The following is a 21,993-nucleotide window of genomic DNA, read 5'->3' as shown; positions in this document are numbered from 1 at the left end:
CTCGTCCATTAAAATGTTTATTTTCCAGCCAAAGCCAAGATTATACATGATGTTATCACTATGATGTGCTAAAATGACAAAACTTTCTCCGGAGCCACGTGTGATGTTTTTTCCTACTCGACATGACTGTAAACCTTTTTTACTCCGTATAGAAACATCACACACTGAAGCGTCTTTAAACAAGACATCGAAACTGTACCACAGAAGTTTTCATGCAAATGAGTCTGATTGAAAAAACATTTTGACAGTTTATCAGAGGAAAACATTGTTGAAATGTCCTTTGGATTTGCTTTAAACTCTGACCTCCATTAAGCATATGTTAAGTACTGTCAAAAAATATAAAGATGAATATTTGATATCAACTAACAGCTGGAGATGACTGACCTCACAGCTGGGCAATAAGAGGATTTACTGCACCACTAGACAACATGGATTTGTTTGAAGGTAGAGAAAACAGCATATTTGTTTAAACCAAAGCCATTTTTACTGCCACTAAGGAGGTTATGTTTTCACCTGTGTCCGTTTCATGGTTGGTTGGTTGGTTTGTGATCAGGATTACACAAAAACTACTGAAAAGATTTCCACAAAACTTGGATGGAGGATGGGTCTTGGTCCAGAATAGACCCCATTAAGTCTTGATCCAGGGATTTTTTCTCACTTTCTTTAACATTGTGAGATAGAATATTTTCATTCATTTGTCGGCAAATAAGGCATGGATCTTGATGAAATAAATCCGGTGTTTTGAGGTGGCTGGTATCTACTGTATGAGTATAAAAGGGGACTGTTGGGCCTTGGCGGAGGTATGCAAGGTATTTGCTTTATGGCAAAATTGGATTAACAGAATTAAGAAAATTACAAACACTGTGACATCACTCATCTTTGATTCACTAAACTGTTTTTTTATAAAAACTCTGTGGCTTCTAACTATTACAGCTGGTCAACATCAGCAAGTAAACTCTGCTCTACGTCCTCACATGTAGTACAGTAATAAAGTATGTGGCCTTGCATGCCAGTTAGCACAGACCCTACACTTGGCCTCTGACAGACCATTGATGACAGGGCCACACTAGCAGAAGCAGATGTCACCGCACACATCTTCTCCATCTACAAGGATTATGGGATTGGGCCGAACAGCTGCTGCTGAGACCACGTGTGTTTATGTGTGTGTGTGAATACATATGACAGCGTGTCTTTGAGGGACTGCCTGATGTCTTCATGCATAAAAGGCAAAGGGTGTTAATGTTAGAGTTAAAACCATTATGGATCCACTTTCGTCAACTGCCTCCTTTGTACAGACTTTGACATAAACAGAGAAGGGAGGACAGGAGGAGGGCTGCATGTGTGTGTGTATGGGAGTGGGTCGGTAGGGGGGGGGTGGCATAATCAGACTTCATTTCACACTGCCTGATAATCCCTCGACTATGAGCAAAGCCTATTCTGCAGCCTGGTGATTGGTCTTTAGCCGCTACATTTCCATGTATTAGTCGCTTGGTAACAGGCTTGCTGCTCCGTCTATGATCACAACTCTAATACCATAATACACAGAAGTGTGTAAGCACTGGTTTGGGGTCAGTGATTCTGTTCTCAAATTAACCAGTTTTTTTTTTTTTCCCTTAAGTCTGATTCTGGGGAAGCAAATCTTTAGCTCTGACAGATGCTGCTCGCTCTTTTCGTAAAAGCAAACACCACCAAAATTGGCTGATCCTGAGCACCACTGCTTTCCCTCAATGCACGAACTTGGACAGCATCAGTCACCTCTCTGTTTTTTTTTCTTCTCCCTACATTTTGTGCTATATGCTACCACCAGCAAATAAACTTTGAAGATGGTCCAAAGACGTGTTTAGCAACAATTTGTATCCTGATCATGTAAACAGTGTTTTCATATAATTTCCAAAGCCTAAAAAAACAAGACCTCACAGTCAGGTCAAAATCAGTAACAGGTGGATTAGGGATGGGCCAATAAAACACTTCATCATGGATTGGGTTAAAAAACAGAATAAGTCAATTGTGATGAATTTTCATCATCTGGATAATCGTCAATCCAGAAAAACGTGAATATCCTCACATGAATGACTTGAAGAAGCTGTCTAGCTCACTGAAGAACCATCCCATATTAGTTTCCTAATTTATTTTGAATTGCCTAAGCCTGTCGCCAAGACTGAGGGCACACTCATTTATGATTACTTATTTAAGATTCTTTAAATGTTTTTCACTTAATAAGATGTGTGTCCAATCTGTGATACAATCCAGTACAGTAGGTAGTAGATGGTGAAAACATCACCATGTTGTTGACCTTGTTGACCACATTCTGCTCCTAATTAAAGCCACAGACAGTAAAAACCAATACATCTGACATTAAATATTGTTTATAAGTGTGGAGGCATAAAAAGGCTTAAAAAATGCTTGAAGGGAAACTACTGTTTGCTTATTGATAAGGAAAATAAAACAAAATACACAGAACATCTGAACTGGACTGGCCTCGGGCTGCGTTTCAAGCTTAGTTTTTTTGCATTCAAATACCATAAAAAAAAAGCTTTAGTGGGATTTGTTCTCACAGTAAGATACTCTCTCAGGACTGATTGTCAGTTTGTGCAGGAATGTTTGTGGTTAAGTCAAATCACTCAACTCAACAGCTCAGAGGATCCAGTCTGTCAGCCGTCCATTAGCTCCTACGAGCTCTACTTCTAGTAGGAAACAGGAAACAGGAAGTCCCAGCTTCTTTCATTCAATCATCAATCCACACTCACTCCATGCCAATCAGTTCTCCTTGAGAGGTGTTTCACGTCAGTATGCTGCCAGTGGTTCACATCGCATCCTGCCTAAAATGTTGCCAATTTTACATATCAAAGTGAAGCACGAAATGATTCAGTGGTTATTCATGTAAATTACGACCTCACTCAGAGCCAGTGGTTGCACTTCAGCTGAACTTTGCCTTGAAGCAATTCCAGCCTCGCATGACTCACACAACACTGCATTTAGCAAACATCAACAAGCTATGTTAGCCTTTTATGCAAAGGATCCTTAAAATAGAGCCATGCATCATCATAAAAATTAAGTGCAGAGTAGTGTTGATGGCGCCTGTCTGGTCTATACATCCATTCTCTAAGCATCAAGGAAATTCAATTTTAAAAGAAATTCAAAGGTTCTGTCTTAAAGGCGCAATATGTGAAAATGTTAGTTAAAAACATCCAAAATTATCCACAGAATGTGAAGAAATATCAGTTTTGACGTTATGTCATGGACCACTAGTCTTGTGTTCCAGAGACATCTACTGTACTGAAGTTAGCATGCTAACCCGCTAGCCCTAGTGATCCAAGGCTCCTTTGCCAGCAGCTGAACTCACAGCATGGGCATACATGAGTCGGTTTATAGGACTGCTAGCTACACGGCTAACTGAGCTAACTCGTAACGGCTGCTACATTTAGCAGCAGTTAGCAGTTACTCTGGTGATGTGCTGCCCCTATTTGTTTGGAGTATGAATTCAACATGTGGCCAACTCTTATACTGTATATTGCATCTTTGATGCTTGTTTATCAAAATTATATTAAACAAACTTCCTGAAAAAAAAAAAAACAATTTTTAACAGTTGCTGCATGAAACCAATACAACCATCACATATTCTTTAATAATCTGTCCTCTGCTCCACTCCTCACATCAAACAAAACTGACTTCCCATTGGTTGATCCCTCATTGAAACATAATGTTTCAGCAGAAATTAAAGGGTTAAGAAGCCCTCAAAATGCTGTTTCATTGCGACTCTTTGTTTGATTTCATTAAGCTGTGTTTTGGTTTTCCTTCCTTTCTTCTTCTTTGCTTTAAGAATGTTTTATACGTCCCTGGGGACAAATAGCCACTGCTCTTGCACCAACATAACAGACATCCAAATAAACTTGAACTTAAAACAGTAACCCCGAGCATGTGGCCAACATGTGGCTCCGCTCACGTCACTGCCTCTCTGGGCCTCTCAGGAGTCAAAGACACCAGTCTGGATGTTAAAGGGAACCCTGGCAGGCTCTGCACAGCCATAACATCCCTGCTGTGCTGTTGACAGGAGTCTCCGGCACACTTCGGACATTGTTTTGTCAGCGACTCAACAAGCACATCCGGCTAGTCATTGAAGTTTGTAACAGGGACTGGGACGTGCCACCACCCCTCAGTCCCAAGGTATAATCAGAACAGCATGTGGATGTTTGAGCTGTCCTCGCGGTGCACACTGATGAGCATGTGTGTGTGTGTGTGTGTGTGTGTGTGTGTGTGTGTGTGTGTGTGTGTGTGTGTGTGTGTGTGTGTGTGTGTGTGTGTGTGGTCTGCACTCAGTGTCAAGAATTAACCTAAATTCAGCACAACATCATAAATTTGTAAACGCTGCATGGCACGTGAACCCATGCCAGGAAATGTTTTTCCATGTCGCTCATTGTAGACCATTAAGAGTCCAAAGCAGCCTGAAGCTACAGACCAGACTGATTAGTGTATGTTGGATAATTACTACTATATTGTGGTCAGGAAGATATATGCAGAGATCAAAGGCTTCATAAGAACCACTTTATATATTAGCTTTTGTTTGTGCAGTAATAAAATACAAGTCAGGTTATGAAAATGTTAGAATAAATTAAATGAAGCAAAAGAGGAACAATGAATCAGCATGAGACTGTCCACAATGCACCAATTCTGCAGTCTATAAATAATCCGAGGCAGTTTCTCTTCTACTGAACTGCTTCTATTATAATGTTTCTGAAACCATTTGTTGGCTGAACTTCACATGAACTTTATTCGCAGAGACAAAGTGCTGCCACTGAGCAAACCAATCTGCTTGCAAATATGCAATTAGACAAGAAAATGACTGTACAAGCAAGGATGTGATTGGACAAGCACTGACCACCCACCACACATCAATACTGCGAGTGACTGACAATTTACAGCTGATGAGCCGAGGCAGAAATCAGCAGTATTTTGCAAAAAAATAAGTGGTTTAAAAAAACATAATCTCAACATCAAAGCTGCTTCTTGATGATTCTGGCGGCCCCTGTGGACAAAAGCCTCCTGTAATAAAAATCTTGATCTGACCACTGCATACAATCATTTTAAATCGTGTGAAGGAGACAAACTTTGTAAACATTGTTTTACTTGTCAACCCCAGATAAGTCTCAATCTGACCAGCTGACAGCATTAACAATTACTTTTTTACTTTTATAATTTTGAAATAGCAGCCAAACTTCTTGCTTATGGTATCGTTCGCTTTAAAGGATGTTCACCTAAAAGTGTCATTTTTGTGTGAACTTGTCGTTTAAAGTAGGTCATATAGAGGCATCAGTATTAAACTGAGGCTGTTTTATAACCAGTTAAAGAACACAAAGTTGTGGAAAGGTGAGTCATTAATGACAGATGGTGCCATTGTTGAAGCTTTAATCAGTGTCCAATGTGTTTTTATAATCATCATATTATGATTTAACCCTGCAGGTGATTCAGGGACAACAACAAGTACTCGGCCCTGGTGGGAAAGCTCACCTACGCAACAGCCTGCCGGCACAAGAGGTCTGAGAATAGCCTCAACACAAACAGCACTTTGTGGAAGCACTGGGTGGTTGGACGGCTCTTTGGGACCTGAAGCACCTCTTAACTTCCGCTGTCACCACAAGCTGTGCTTGTAGGCAGAGAGTCCTCAGCTCTCTAAAAGGCTTTTTGTAAAGCTCCACATGGGAGGTAAACTCTGGCAGTAGGAATCATGATTTTTCACAGTGTCTAGGAAAAGGAAAACTCATTCACTCAAATGGATGCGACTTGTTTTTCACTAAGTTCACTAAGTCCGTACAGTTTTAAGTATGTCCAGCAGGCATGTGATGGAATAACTTCGGGAGACAAAACGGCAAAGAAAGTATTTAGGGAGAATAAACAAGCCCTGTGGTAAAGCCCTGCTCCAATTCTTCTTTTTTATTATCCTTCAAAGTATTTAGAGTATTGTATGTCAGCATAAAGTCAGAAGACAAAACGTTCAGACAACTCAGACATGTCATATGTGGCCGTTTCTGTTGGGTTTTTAGATGGAAACTGGATTATTATCAAAATCGAATTACATTTTTCCAGTTGCATTAAATGTGTTGATTTGAAAATTAGTAATAGTCGAACTTTGATGCTGTGAACCAGTGAAAAAAAGGCTGCTCACCTCTAGCAGCTCTGAGACGATGGGCAGGACCTCTGGGTTGCAGATGTCAATGGAATCGTCCCTGTAGGTCTTTTTCTTGTAGCGGATGTTTCCCAGGTGGAGAATTGCTGACAGCAGGGAGAAGATCCTGACAAAGAAGAAAGGCACTTATTGTTTAAACATTTACATGATGGTGGGAAACCGAGCTTCTGTCTCGCTGAACGTGTTTAGAGTTGTGACACAGTGGGACATTTGTGCTATTGGATGGTCTCTTTTTTTATCAACCTGCTTTCAAAAATGTTGGGACGCTGTGAAAAATGTAAATGAAAACAGAATGCAATGATTTACAAATAATTTCCAACCTATATTCAACTGAATGCAGTACAAAGACAAGATGTTTAATGTTCAAACTGCAAACTTTATTGATTTTTGTAAAAAAAATATATCCACTGACGCCTCTAACATGTCCCAGAAAATTGTGACAAGGTGCCCTTGAATGCAACATTAAGTCTCTGTTGGTGACCATGCGCTCTGCTGTACAAAGCATAGAGTTTACAATGTGCTCTTGTATGCACCATGAAGTCCTGCCCAATATGATCCATGGCTCTACACCAAACGGAGACTGATAAAAAAATTTATAATCTGATGAAATATTTATTGCTGATTGCTTTTTCCAGTGGGTAGAAAATGATCAGGATGTCAGTTTTAATTTCTGACTGATGCCTGTTTACTTTCAGAGTTTAAACTAAAGTGCAGTTACTTCACGGACTCCATTCATCTCCAAAACACTATAAATATTTAAAGGAGAATGGCACAACATGCTTTGAGCTACTGATTTTTGAGCCATCAGACATCATCATTTTAAGCCCCTTTATGTTCCCACATCTGCCAAGCTCGTAATATGTTTCAACAGAAATATAATTCAATACATTTCTGCAAATTCAAAAACATTCCTGACCCTGATTCTAACAGACAGACTTGAGGTTCTGTAATCAGTTAGATGAGAACAGTTGTATAAATCACGTAGCTCATCTTACTGTTTGCGTGTGGTGGGCAAGAAGCCGACCATCTCCATCGCCAGCTGCAGCCGCTCAAAGTCGTGTTTCAGATCCTCTCCTTCCACTGTGAAGCAGTCCTGCTGGTGTCAGGTGGAAACACACAAAGAGAGAAGAACAGAGGAAGACAGAAAGAGGCATCAGCATCACAAAGGATTGTTAAAGGAATATATGACATATAAAACTTAACGAAAACCTGTTTGATAACTATACTATCACAAAGGATAAAGACTTGGCTCTCTGTGACACCTAATGGATGTATCTACTGAACAAGTGTCCTGCAGAAGCTAAATGACACTTTTTATGTGTGTGATTATGGAAGGTTGAATCCTATGAGAAGGGCACATAGGAGGAATATCAATAAATCAGAGGTAGAAGAGTTTAGTTTTGGAAGTCACAAGTAAATCCCAAGTCCGCATGTCATAACCGACAAGGCCCGAGTCCAGTCCAAGTCCTTCATGTTGCCTATCGAGTCCTAAAATGAGTCATTAGTGTTTAAAGTACCTAAAAAAATCATACTTCGATAAAAGTAAAGATAAAGTGTTACAATATTACTTTGGTAAAAGTGAAAGTCCCCCATATGAACAGCACTTCAGTAAAAGTCTTCAAGTATCTGATATTAACCGTACTTCAGTATTAAAAGTAATTTTCTGGCAATAAATGTACTTAAATATCAGAAGTACAAGTAAAAGTAAATTACACATATATTTACATTTATGTATAAACTGTATACTCTGGGTTCACTGATTATCGATCCAATAATAAGCATTTTTCTGATTATCAGCATCAGTGTTTTTTTATCCGATTGCTGATAAAATAAATTAATTTAGAAATGTGCAACTTTGGCTCTGATTCAGAATTTAATCTGCAAAGTAACCAGCAACTACAGTAATCAAATACATTTAGTGGAATAAAAGTACAATATTTGCCTCCAAAACGTAGTGAAGTGGAAATATAAAGTAGTAGAAAATGTTAAGTGCCTCAAATGCCAGTAAAGTCATTATGCGCCCTTCACCAAGTTTTTTTTTGCTGAAAAAAGGGCTTTTGAAATAATTTCAAAATGATTTAGGACTTTCAAATAAATGTGACAAATTCCTGTGGTACAGTCCTTTTCTTTGTGCTTTCTTAATGTCTAATTCTCTTACTAATTATTTTTTCTATCTACCTGTCCAAGGACTACTGATGGAAAACAGAAATATTCTACAGGGTTAATGGTTTTTTTGTGCATTGTCCCTGATCAAACAAAGATATATTAACATTGGCCGCTGGATTGACTCAAAGAAATCAAGAGCTGATGTTTCTTCCTTTGAATACTTTATTTATAACATCATTTCCAATCACTGGGACGGAGGGAAAACAAAGTCATTCCGAGCCAAACGGCTGAAGTCCAAGTGAAGTGATGAGTCAATGGTGTTGAAGTCAAAGTCGACTTTAAAGTCCGCTCGTAATGAAGCTACATGAGACCGCAAAGGCCACGTTTTCAATGGGTGACACCACCATGCTGGAACTAAAGTGATTACAGGAGACAAAATGTTGTCATGGTCGTCTGACTCAGCTCAGCAGATGACAGTGATTAATCAATTAAACCGTAGGTTCACTTTGAAGTGATTAATAAAAGCAGCATGTCTTAATGTCAGAAAAGGAAGAAAATCTTGTGAGTTTTTGTTAGCTGAGGAAACTAAACGCAAGTCTGACTGCATTTCTGTGTAATTGGGAGACACTAAGATACAGTGATTGTAAAGGAGAGAGCGGATATGTGTTTATACGGTGACTGTGTGTAAGTGTGTGTGTCTCCTCGGGCCCTCCGGTCGGTCAGCATGTCTCTGCTCCAGCAGCGAGCCTCTCTCAGGCTGTAATTAGCACATACCACAGCGACCGTCCAGCGAAAGAAGACACAGGAACCCATAATCCACACTCTGGATTGCCTCTTCTACACTTGAACATTCAACACTCCTCTGCCTCTCCACTGTTTTCCTTTGGCTTACAACTAGTCAGGAGCTGCAGAGCCAACAATCGTGTTTCTCCTGTGAGCTTCTCCAATTGCAACAAAGGGGTTTTGAGGCTTCTCGAACTACGGCGAGACCCGGGAAAAGCCACTTTTCAAATTGCCGGGTATGTTGGACATCAGCGCCAAGCAGCACAATGTGATACGTTGAAGGAAGTTGAGAAAATAAAGAGATCAATTTTGGCAAGTTGCGAGGGAATACTTTGGTCAAAAACCCAAACCTTAGGTATTGGTACTTGGAAAAAAAAAAAAAAAGAACAAGGGATGCTTGAGTGCAGCAAAGGGATGATTAAGAAACAATCTGTTCTTCTTGCTTATTTTAAACAAAGAATCTTTTCTCCCTGAAGAACTTGATATTTTATGCCAGTTGCAACACTTCTGGTGCAGGTTTACACTGAATTAAGTCAAGTCAGGAGCCCAGCTGACGCTGCACATGGAGCTTTTTAACAGATCACTCATGGATCCAGTTAAAAGTTGTATGCATGCAGTCGAGGCTTTTCCTGCTACTTACCATGACTTAAGCGTGATTTATGTTGTCAAGGCACCTGGTCAATGTTGCCAAAAACAGCATGCCACCCGGTCACTAGACATTCCACACGGCCAAAAACCAAAGACACCCAAAAAGGCCCAAAATGCAAACCCACAGCCACCGAGGCCCAGAACCAAACACCCGACTGCACACATCAAATGCAAACATCCACAACATGTTTGGTCTTTGGGATCTTCAGTCAAATACTTGATTTTTATGAAAATCACTTTCGTTTATTTTCTATTTTCAGCTCCAGACGTTGCATCTGGAATCTGTGTACACTTGTCACTGTTCAAAGTGCTGAGTGTCTCTATTTACTGCAGCGTGCCCCCCACACATCGACCAACGTCGAAGGTCAAAGGTTAAATAGGCCCAAAGGGTTGGTCAGATGCTCAGACAGCTGTCAAGGGCTGCTGTGCCTTCTCTGTATGTGTGTGAGGGTTTGTGAAGACAGTGACATCATCTCCTTAGACGGCGGGGTCACAGACTGATGAGGTCATTGACTGACCCTTGAGAGAGACAGTGTGTCAGCAAACAGTAAGAGGGGACGGTTGTGTAAGGAGAAATTTATGAGATGGAAAAAAGAGAACAGAGAGAGTCCAAGAAGTTAAAGGAGTAGTTCAACATTTCAGGAAATAGGAAATATTTTGCAACCTGCACTTGAGCAGTATATGCTTTAGTGATTTCTAGCTTTTCTAGTAAAGCTAGACATTTTCTTTTTTGTGCTAAGCTAGGCTAAAGACATCCTGACTCTAGCTCCATTTTTTACTCACCAAAGTCAATTTCCTCATCTCACTCTCAAAGCAAATAAGCATACTTTGAACTAACCCCCAGATGTACAAGAAAAGTCAACTGAAAATCTACAATCAACGGGAGGTTGGATCTGAAATGTTTGCAGCGTAGCCTTCTCCTTCTCAGAGGTTTGCAGTTGTCAGGTTGAAGTTAGTTACAATAACTTCAAGTGTCAACCTGGAGTACAAACATGAATCAAAACATCTACACAACGTCGACAGGAACTTCTCAGATCACTCCTGTAGCATAATCTAGTTCTTCAGCATTGATCACGTTCAGTAATTTTCATGTTGCCAAGAACTTGCTAGATATGCTGCTTGCATAGGAGCAACAAAGTGGAGATTGTTCTGCAGGAGTGATACTACACAGTTCTTGCTATGACTGTATTTCACCACCATTGTGTATTCTTAGAATCTAAAATGACAACATCATATTTCAGCCTATATATTCAAAAGACAGATTTTAGTTGGATTACCCCTTTAACTTGTAAAGGAGGGGTTTATTAGATGCTGAACGAAAAAAAAGCAAGTGTCCTCAGGAAGCCTTTCCTGGATAAAAGAACAGTTTTTAAAAAAGTGGGAGACAAAGAGCCAAAGTCAAGAAGGAAATACAGTAAGACCAATGGGCGAGTTGTATTTATACTATCTTACTCTCATGTCAAGTGTTTGCTCAAGGGCAAAGTCAAAGTAACATAATCTCCCATTAGGAGATACTGAATCCTTTAACCACACACAAGAAATCCCACTGACCAAACATTACTCACTTCAGGTGGAGACTGGCAAGACAGTGGCACGCTCAACGGCCGGTGAAACACGCACACACACAAAATGGACCACACACTTAGAGGGAAGATTCAGGATGTGAAGTGTGTCCTGTTGATCACTACTAAAACGTTCACATGCAGTATAATGAACAATGACCGTTTCTTTAAAGAAATGCTTTCTACCACTGTTAGTTATCGTCTTCTGTATCCTAAATGTTACTGCAGAGTATAAAAATAACATGTTTGTTGTTTTATCTCATCGATTTAAACCTCAGAGTTTATTAGTCGCTCTCATACAGCCTTAAAATAGCTGTATTACTGGAAGTACGCTGCTACTTCACATTAAAAACATTCAACTGGCAAAATACTGACATGCTTTTATTGTGAAGCACTGAAGGTCTACAAATCAACCACAATTATAAACTTTAATAACCAATTTGTTTATATTATGTGTTTAAGTTTTTACCCACTGTGGTAACACTTTCTTTGAAGCCCACGTCTATTATGTGTTATAATGCGCCTATAGTGCTGTATAATAAGAGTTAGAAGCACTCGTGAATATTCATAATCATTTGTATTATTCTTTTGTACTAATCATAACTCATCAAACTAGAAATGTCTGCATGAAAACGCTTTCCATTCTGCCACTGACCACTTCAGTGGCAAAGCTTATTTCATGCTTTTCCTTCCCTGCACTTGAATTTAAGAACATGCTGTTGGATGTTGCTACTATAATTTCACTGTATTTTTACTCTACAGCTACTACTTTGTCTGCAGCACATTGTTTTGCACTGTCTAGTGCGTGTTAGTTAATAAATGTAAATGAAGTGTTGAAGGTGAGATCCTGAACCTTCCCTTTAGAGACGGCGGTTTCCAGTTTGACGTCATCACCCATCTCCCAACAGCAAAGCATCCAAAGCCAAAGATCAGATTAAAGGGATTCCTTCATGTTTGAGTTTTATTTGATCAATCAGTTTAAATAAGTCATGTTCTTGGTTTCAAAAGAAATGACGAATGTACGATCTCCATTTCATCTAGAAAAACTTTAACTTACATATATATGTCTCTTTTGAAGAGACAGAAATACGTTTCTGATATAATTTTAAAACAAGGAACTCAGAGTTAATTTTGCCATCAATTATCAAATATTTCAAATACCTCACTTTAAAGTCAAAGTCATTGCATTAAAGGAATCCCTTTAGAGGCGGTTCTTTATGGAGCTCGACCAGCTGAGGTCAGTTAAGGTCGCCTCCATCTTTAGTCCATTTCAGTGAAAGCAGGCGGGTGTGGACAGCGAGGAGAGGACAAGACCAGGACTGGCACCAAAAACCCAGAGTACCACGACACACCCATGAGCACAGACGCACACAAACAACTTGTCATCCACATGATACTGACCAGATCGCTCTCATAGTAATTGTCCCAGTGGTGTTTGTGCGATTTCTTTGTCATCTGGAAGCAAGGCAGAGCGGTTAAGAAGGCATGAATTACACACAGTAATACGAAAGATGACACACAGTGTGTTAATACGTGAGGAAAAATGACTAATCCTCACAGACACAAACATACGCACAATCTCCAGAGCTGCAATAATTGATCCATGACGTGACGTAATCAGAAAACTTTATGTTCAGGGTGGCAAAACTGATTTTCTTACACTTTGCATACGTCTATTCTATTTTTAATTTAATTAAAAGTAGCCATAGAACAGTCTAATAATACTCAATTACAAGTACAACTTAACCTCTTCAAAATATTACTTTAGTAAAATAAGAGAGAAGTATAATTTTTATTACCCAGTGATTGTTATATTTCGTTTTATATTGCAGTATAATATTGGATAATTACTAATGACGCGTAATGTGGAATTAAAGTTTTAAGCTTATTTTAGCATCATTATAAACTGTACTAGGTAGTTTAATCTGTGACTATACTGTTGTAAATTAATCATATGTTTTATGCAAATTCATTAGTAGTTATAGGCATCAAATAGATGTCGTGGAGTTAAAAGTAAATATTTTCCTGCTGAAATGTAGTGGAGAAGCAGTAACATTAGGCACAAAATTGTACTTAAAGTTATAATCCGTAAGATTTTCATGAAATCAAAAGGAATATCCAATAAAATTACGCACATTCTGCCTCTCTATGAGGTAGTTTGTATTGGTAGTGGCGGGGTCCGCCATTGCCACATTAATTCCAACAGGATATGATGCGTACATGTAATCCAGCACAACTTTTTCTCATTGATATCAGCTTTACTGTTTGTCATTAAGATAATACTCATGCTATCCCAGCCTTTCCTGCTACTTCACCTCAAATATGATATGGCGTATTTATCAAATAGTAATTTATTGCTCGAATCACAACGCAATACACAGATTTGGTTGGCTGAATAGCGTCACCTGAATGATTATCAAAACATGCAATTGGTCTGTGAGTTTCCTGGGCTGCTACTGCCAAAAACGCTAGGACACAATCAGCATATTAGTGATATTTTGCTGACAAGGGGGAGGGCGTCCCCCATCAAATCGCCAACTGTCTGTAGGTTCATCACTATAAGCGACCACTTTCACATCACCACATTGTTTTCACGTTGTCATTTTTAGTATTTAAATATTGGTCACAGCCTCGATTTAAGAATTACAACTTTAAGTACAGGTCTTGAGTACATGTACTTAAGAGGCAGCGCTGTGAGACAGACAGACAGACAGACAGAGACACAGAAAACTAAATCCATCTCTGAGCGGGCAGAGTGATAAATATGAATAATCATTTTGCTCCTTTGTGACACCATGTGTGTAAGGAGGAGTGCCTGTGTGTGCGCCCAGACGAACGCGTGTGCACACAAACACACGCGACCGCCGGCGCCCTCTGCACGAGAGCCAGATTAACTCCTGTTGCCATGGAAACAGAGCTGCATGCTAACAGGCAGCCGGCAGCAGAGGATGGAGTTGGGTGTGGGGAGGGTGTGGGGGGGTTGTTGTCGTGGGGATTAAGGGAGGAGGAGAGGAAAAAAAAAAAAAAAAAACTGTTACTTTTTTGGGGAAGCCAAAAGAAAGGAACAAAGGAGGTTTTTGTTGTTGCCTCCCCGGTGCACTGCCATAGGAAGAGGGAATATGAATCCTCACACATCTGCTGCCAACACACACAGATGCACTGCAAAGGATGCACACATATGGAGGCTTCTGGCATGTGCACAAGAACGTAAACACACATACACACAGGACACACATGAGATGCAGGGTTGGAATTTTTGAGCTGATGCAATCAACACATCAGAGTGCTGAGCAGTGATCCACTTATGATAAATGAGTAAATAAGACCCAGCAGAGAAAAAAGGAGGGAAGGGAGATGCAGAAATGTTCTATCACATCGTCCTCAGGGTCTCAATAAATCTCCCTACATGGCGCCTGAGCTTTATCTTTTTTTTAAATAACAGATGAATTCTCCCCATTTGTGAGGAGAGAAAATGGTTCAAACGTACAATGAATTCTTTACAGGTCAGTAAAACTGAAATGTCACTTTGGGCCTCATGCAAGAACCACTTGTACAAACAGATTAATTTTCATGTGGCACGTTTGGGTGAGTTAAGAGAATTTTTGGCATTCTCCTTTTCTTTTGTTTATCATTGTCTCTTAGGTACGCACGCAATTTTTGGGTGATCGAGACGTGTTGTATGACTCAAGCACAGGTTGTCTGCCTTCCTACACAGTAAAATAAACAACTTCTATTGGCATTTTTTTGCACAGCAATTTATACATTGCAAAGGACAATTCTGGGACTATAAGGTCTCTGTTACAGTACAACATCTCCTACTGTAGGCTGTTATATTCCAACATTCCCCTAGATATCTCTCATTTAGATGCTAAAGAAGTCTTTTTTAAACAAGCTGTTCCCTCTTTACTTCTGGAGCAGTACATTGTTCCTCTGATGACATGTCGTTGACATCTGTAAGTATAATTTCAGATCCTCTAACACCACTACTGACTCTGCTAAACTGCCAATCTTCTGATTTATCCACCAGCAGGACTTGCAGCTCCGTGGCTGGAAAGTCGTCTTTTCACTCTTTAACAACATGTTTGTGAATGAAACCTGCCCACAAATGGAGGAGAACAGGCAATTTTAGGGGCATCCATGGACCATATTCACACGGCAGCCATTTTCCACTGGTGTTCAAATATTGGGGTAATTCCATATACGGCTGTTTTCTAGGTTACATTGTTATTATTTCACACCTTTCCCAATTGATCAGCAACTGAGAAGATGATGGATAGTGAACATGTGGGGGGACATTGGGCCATATTTCAAGGTAAAACAACATATTTGATAACCAGGTAGCTAACGTCAGCATTTAACCATTTCTTAGTTAACATTACTGTTTGATTACATCCAGTGCATTTCAGTTGCAGGCTAAATTAAATGTGTCCAACATGTGAGTTACTGTGCGTTAATATTTTAGATATCAAAAAGTAATGCAAGCTAGAAAGTGGTTCAATGCTCATTTTGTTGTATTTAATGGGTCAGAAAATGTAGTTTTACCCTGAAATATGGCCCAATGTCCCTCCAGATTTTCACTATCCATTGTCTTTTCACTTTCTGATCAATCAGGAAGAGGTGAAGTATTAAACAATTGTAGTATTGCCTGTGTTTATGAGGACCTGCAACCTGGAACAAAGCAGTACAACATTTGAGCTTACCACCCTGAGCGTGATGTCAGAGGAAAATGGTCGCGTGTGAATATGGTCTACTCTGCTAAAAGAACAGGCGGTATTCATCAGGCTGAAACAAGCCATTAATGACAAGTTTGTGCAGAGATTAGTGAATCTTGCTTCTTGCATGAGGCCCGATGTCTTCTTTGAAATTACAAATCAGATGTCTAAATTCTTCACAACATAAAATGTTTTTTATTTATTTATGTTACTTTATCTTTTCTGGATACACACTGGATAATGATTTTGAGACAAGCAATTTTAAATGTATAATCTGTTTGTCATAGAACATTTTGTCTTTTTGTATAATTATGGCATATTTCGTTGTATCTGCCTTATGTAGTTAGTCTGTAATTCACTGTTATTGGAACCTATTTTGGCCGGGACACTCTTGAAATATATTTTCTGGTTAAATAAAGGTTAGATTGAAAAAAACAACAAAAAAAACACGACTCTAGTCACTTGAACTGACAGCATAAATACAAACACAAAGAGCAACTTTGTAAGACGTGAACACATTTACACAACCGTACACAAATTGAGATGTTTTTAAGAGCCGCACAGCAAATTGCAAACCTCACCTTAAAACCCTTGAAATCAATAGATATACACAACTTGTTTTTTTCCTCTTTTTTCCTTTCATGTTGTCAGAAACAGCATTTCAATAATTTAACAACAGAACGACATAAATATATTGACATGAAAGTGTGTGTGCGGACCTGGTTGAGGTAGTGGTATTCCTCAGGTTTGAGCAGGTGGAAGGATTTCCTCTCCTCTTCACTGGCTCCGGCCAACAGGTAGTAGAACACATGGTAGTTCCTACAGACACACACAAAAAGTTAGAGGCTGTAACTCTACTATAAACTCTTTTCCTGTGTTGATTCCTTGAATCATTTTAAATTCCCTCAGAGGTAAACAGAGGACAGCAGCTTTTACATCTCTCTCTGAAACGACGCCTGAGGAGGGGTAACAGTGAAAAACTCTCTATATGCATTCCTATTTCACAACCCAAACCTAAAATATATAACAAATACGGTCACACCTTTGACCTCCTGTAGGCTCACGTTTCAAGTCAAACAAAGCAGCAATGCGGTGTGTGGGCTGGAGGTAAGGAGTCGAGCCACTGTGACAAATGCTGGGGCTTCAGCCAACGCACTGACATGTAATTCTATTACAGCTGGAAACGAGCTTCAGTCCTCTGCACAGGGACACTTAGTGCCTGATGGAGTGGTGGAAAGTTAAAGAGCCCAGGGAGGATATTAAAGAATCCAGATCTGTAATTGGTGGATGGGTAGGAAGGATGTTTTTAACTGAAAACTGTATGCAGCTACAGAAGCGATACCATAATGTATTATCTTTAATTCTGCTGGTTAGTGCTGGTGGATAAAACGTTAATCAAACTAAAGTTTGATTGATGATCAATAGTGTAAGGTAGCAATGAAACACAGGAGGTGTAGTACTAGTACTGCTTTAATTTAAATAAGCTACTAAACTGTCACTACAGCTGCTGTTAATACAACCACTATGGCCTCAAGTTTTATTCAAGGTAACTTTTTCTATCATCACAACTCTTTAACCTGTTAAGAACTAGCCTCTATTTTGTGTCTCTGCTCAATAATTAACAGAGTGTAAATCTGCAATTACATGGTCTATTCGAATAATCAAGGTATCATAATAAAGGGAACACTTGAAATATTTGTTCAGATGTGTAAGTATAAATATATATGTCACTGGGTCCGAGTAAATGAAGTTGGCACACAGCATAAATGAACGATTTTTTTTTTAATTACAATTTTAGAAGATATATTCCTGAGGAATGATGCAGCTGCAGCTCTGCATCTCTAGCAAACCATAGCAAAACATCTGAACATTACCTCTGCCAACTTTTATGCTAATAAAGTCAATCGGAACAAAATTAGAGAGGTTTTAGTACAGAGTACTCAGGCAGAATCTCATTTTGGACAAACTATACATTTCACTTATATGTTACCATAGGTGTCCCAGTTGGGCTCTGCTCTGGCTTAACAGGTTCAAGAGTTTTAGAACGAATGAAAGTTGAAGGTACATGATCTACTGAAGATGCTAAAATATGATTGGTTGCAGCCACTTACAACATATGACACTCAAATGTGCTCAATTGTGCCCATGTTACCTTCATTTATGACAATGACATTGGCAAATTTACAGTATGCTAAGCAGCCCCACAGCTACAGTTAAAAATTATAACATGATATATGAATAACAAATTAATAGTTAAAGCCGTACTAATCATTTGAGACGGAACAACAGTTGTTAAGTAACAGCCTCTCGCTTTCACTACAGTCCCATCAAAGTCCAGAGTCATAAAGCCCGACTGGAAAGCTCAGCTAGCTCACTCCTAGTATTTCATTTCTTCCACTGGGGTCGTACAGAGGCAACCTGTCATGAGCCTGGTTTTAAGATTTAAGATAGTTTGCAGTTTATCATCAGCCTGCCTGCTCCCCCACCTCTCTGCTTCAGGTCTGACCCGTCTGGGAGGTCCTGTCTTTAGTTTCCACCCTATCAATATGGCCGCCAGGGCCTGTCATCGGGATGAAATAGAAACCCCAGGCCAATCAAGGTTAGAGGGATTAAATGACCGGTGGACGGGTTTACATTGTTTTTTTTCCCCTTTCCTCACAAAGCCATTATTCTGGTGGGATCGGTGATTTTGTTTTACTGTTGACTGGGACAGATAGAGCCAGTCAAGCAGAGAGGGTGTATGTGTTGACTGAGAGAAGAAATAAATTATTTAAGTTATGTGGGTACAGGTGAAAATTCCTATCTATGTGTGAGCGCTGTATTGGAGATTCAACAACAGTTTCTGCTGGCGTGTTAAAAAACGAGAAGTGAGAGCAGACAGTAGGGAACACCAGTTTCTACAAAATCTCTTTTATCATTCTCTAAAATTGTTCTGATGTGTAATCAGTATAAATAAACGATCACTTCCTGCGTGCATAAATGACCAAACTGAGAAGGAAAGCTGATAGTTTGCGGTGTTAACTTCATGAAGGGCAGAGGGCTATTTCAGACGGACACCTGATACATCTCCAGCTTCCACAGGAAATGAAGACTATTTTAGTGTTGAGTTTCTGAGACAAAGAACATATCAGTGCAGAGATATGGATTTGAAATCTTATCCCTCAAACAAGTGGGAATATGGCTCTCAATTTATGGCTGCACCACAGCACCCCGGACTCCTTAAGATTCTTTATTTCTTCCTTTTAAATAATTTTGCTGAAGAAAAAAAGAAATTGTAAATGAGCAGATTGCTTCAAACTGATTTTCACATGGATTTTGTGTCCTTACATCTGAAATTGCTTCCCGCTGCTTTAAGATACTCTTACCATTGAAGGGGATCCACTTACAGGAGACACATTATGCTCATTTTCAAGCTAATAGTTTTATTTTGTGTTACTACCAGATTAGGTTTACATTGCTCAAAAAACACACCAGTTTCCTCATACTTTGCTATAGCACGGTATTCCCTCTCTGTTTTGGCTCCAGTCTCTTTAAGGTCCCCCCTCCCGAATACCTGGTCTCTACTGATTGGCTAGCTGACACATGCCTGAGCCAGCACTGTTAACAACAACAACAGAGCAGCTTCGCTAAATCCATTCTTATGTGCCAAACTAGCTAATAAGCATAAATTATGCAAATGTGTGACATGGTGATGTAGTGTGATGTCACAAAGTCACAGAATTAAAGGCGGGCCAACTGACGAGGCGTTTCAGGAGCAGTGTTTTCTGATGGAGAGAGAAGCTTCTGTTGGTGACCTTTTTTTACTTTCAAGATCTTTTACATGCACAAGAACATTTATAAAACCCTGAAGGTAAGGAAGAAAACTAAAAAGCACTGTAGGTCTCCATATAAATGGTCAAAATCAATGCTGATGAATTCCCATGTCACATCCTCAAACTAAAATCTAACATACGGGAGAACCTTGGGTAAATTCTTACAATGTGAGCATGTCAGAGATGTGTTAACTACATGACAAAAACCTGAGCAAACCCTGTGGTGAGTGAAAGTGGTATGTAAAACCCATACAGTACATGATCCACAAATCTCTGCTTCCTGTGTCTCTGCTCACCTCTCATTGTGCTCCTGATACACCAGACGGGATTTCTCCAGCAGGTACTTCTCAACATAGGCTCTGAAGATAAACATACACACAAGCACACAAAGTCACATATATTTAAAAAACATACTAAGATATTGACTGAACGAAATGCTTGGAAGAGGGTTAAGTTGCAGACTAATGTCTCATAAAGGAAAATTAACATAAAAACAGACAGGAGGGACAGTTACGAGGCAGAGTTATAATTGTGTTTTTAATAATTGGTGAAATGAGACTTATTAACAAGTCTCAAGATAACCTAATGGCCGATTTAATTCAGTTTCCTTCCTCACATGAGGAAATGAAGCACTATGAATAGCAGTTATAAATTTACAATCAGGGTCCAATGAATGCATCTTAATCATATTATCAACCTTGGTATTCAAAGATTAGAGCATTTAATTCTCACAGACACAACATTTATAATTAATTATTCATTTTAATAATTTTATGTGACCAATGTGGGATATTAATCAGCAGCTATTTTTAGCAATTCATTAAACAGTAAGTACTAGGTAAGTTCTATTCGACTTAATGTGGCCCTTAAACAACCTCATTCTGGCCCCTATGATCATTTTTTTGTAGGCTGATTTGCCCATTTGACCAAACAATATTTATAAATACGTGGATCATGCACCATCTTCTATATGTGGGTTATGTGTGTGAGTCTCACCCTCTGACGGTGCCACTCTCCTGGTAGTTGACCTGGATGAACTTGCCGAAGCGACTGGAGTTGTTGTTGTGGGCCGTTTTAGCGTTCCCAAAAGCCTGGTGAGAAAACAGAAAGAGACACCTTCAGTTCAGTCCAACAGATCAGCATGGAGACAGGTGATAACTGACAGGTACACGTGTATGGTGGTGCCATTTACCTTTATGCACAGAAGTAAAATAAAAAGACACACTTTTTAAAGCCACATAGCTATTTTTCTATAAAGAAATACACATGTGAAAGACAAAAAGCTAAACAAAGCCCTGACATGAAAAGATAAAATGTAATCAAGAAAAATATGATGTATGTTAAAGTATTCATTAAAACAAGAGCACAGTAGGACAGACTTCCATACTGCCAATGGGGTGTAAAGATGGTAGTAACACCATAAAGGGCACCTCATTTTTTCATACATTGCTGGTTTCCTCCTCAAACTATACAATTACTTTCAGGAGTGCTATAGGATGTTCATTTAACTATTTGACTATAGATTTCCAGATTTCCAGTTTTGCAGATATATGTTAGTTATTCTATTAATGTTTTCCCAAAATTCTTAATGAAAGAAAAAACACAGTCCGCTGAAAAACTGTTTTGACTCTTGGCGTCCTGAAGCTGCATGCAGTTCACACCTGGTAGTAATGACGATGACACCATCGACGGGTGTCAATTTAACATCACGTCAGTGTCAGTGTTGCCCACATATCATCTAATGAAATACTTTGTATGATGAAATATAAGGAAATAGTTTTGCCTTCTTAAGGTTTGGCTCCTACGAACAGCTCCAGAGCATATGAAGTAAATCTACAACAACTGGCTACAACTTGCTTTTGCCAAAGCAGAATGAAAAACTACTTATAAACAATCAATAGCAAAAAACACAAGTTTTACAGTTTTACAGGGTCTTAAAAATACTGTATTTATACATTCAGGCTTTATGATGGGAACCGAACTCTGAACCAAAGTGAAAAAATGTGTGAGGAGGAGAGGGAAAAGCTACCAATCACAGTACTGTAACAGAGGTCATGAGGCTCAGGAAGGGGCCCACAGGAGGCACACACACACACACACACACACGCACACGCAGGCACGCACACGCGCGCGCACAAACACACACACACACACACACACACACACACACACACACACACACACACTAA

The 21,993-nt window shown here is 39.4% G+C and overlaps 1 protein-coding gene across 1 annotated transcript in view; it reads right to left on the bottom strand.

Annotated features, from left to right (window-relative positions):
• The window catches only part of LOC141001587 (unconventional myosin-IXAa-like), a 106,332-nt gene that overhangs the window by 48,858 nt on the left and 35,481 nt on the right, over positions 1 to 21,993 (bottom strand). Inside the window, exons 2-6 of the mRNA XM_073472709.1 lie at positions 20,801 to 20,895; positions 20,101 to 20,163; positions 16,712 to 16,811; positions 7,177 to 7,274; positions 6,161 to 6,287 (exon numbers count right to left, since the gene is read on the bottom strand). Coding sequence (XP_073328810.1) covers positions 6,161 to 6,287; positions 7,177 to 7,274; positions 16,712 to 16,811; positions 20,101 to 20,163; positions 20,801 to 20,895 — 483 coding nt within the window. The remainder of the gene's footprint in view (positions 1 to 6,160; positions 6,288 to 7,176; positions 7,275 to 16,711; positions 16,812 to 20,100; positions 20,164 to 20,800; positions 20,896 to 21,993) is intronic.

Source organism: Pagrus major, chromosome 8 (genome assembly GCF_040436345.1).
Source record: "Pagrus major chromosome 8, Pma_NU_1.0".
Classification (NCBI taxonomy): domain Eukaryota; kingdom Metazoa; phylum Chordata; class Actinopteri; order Spariformes; family Sparidae; genus Pagrus; species Pagrus major.
The sequence above is the reverse complement of the archived record's forward strand: the minus strand, read 5'-3'. Positions and strand labels throughout refer to the sequence as shown.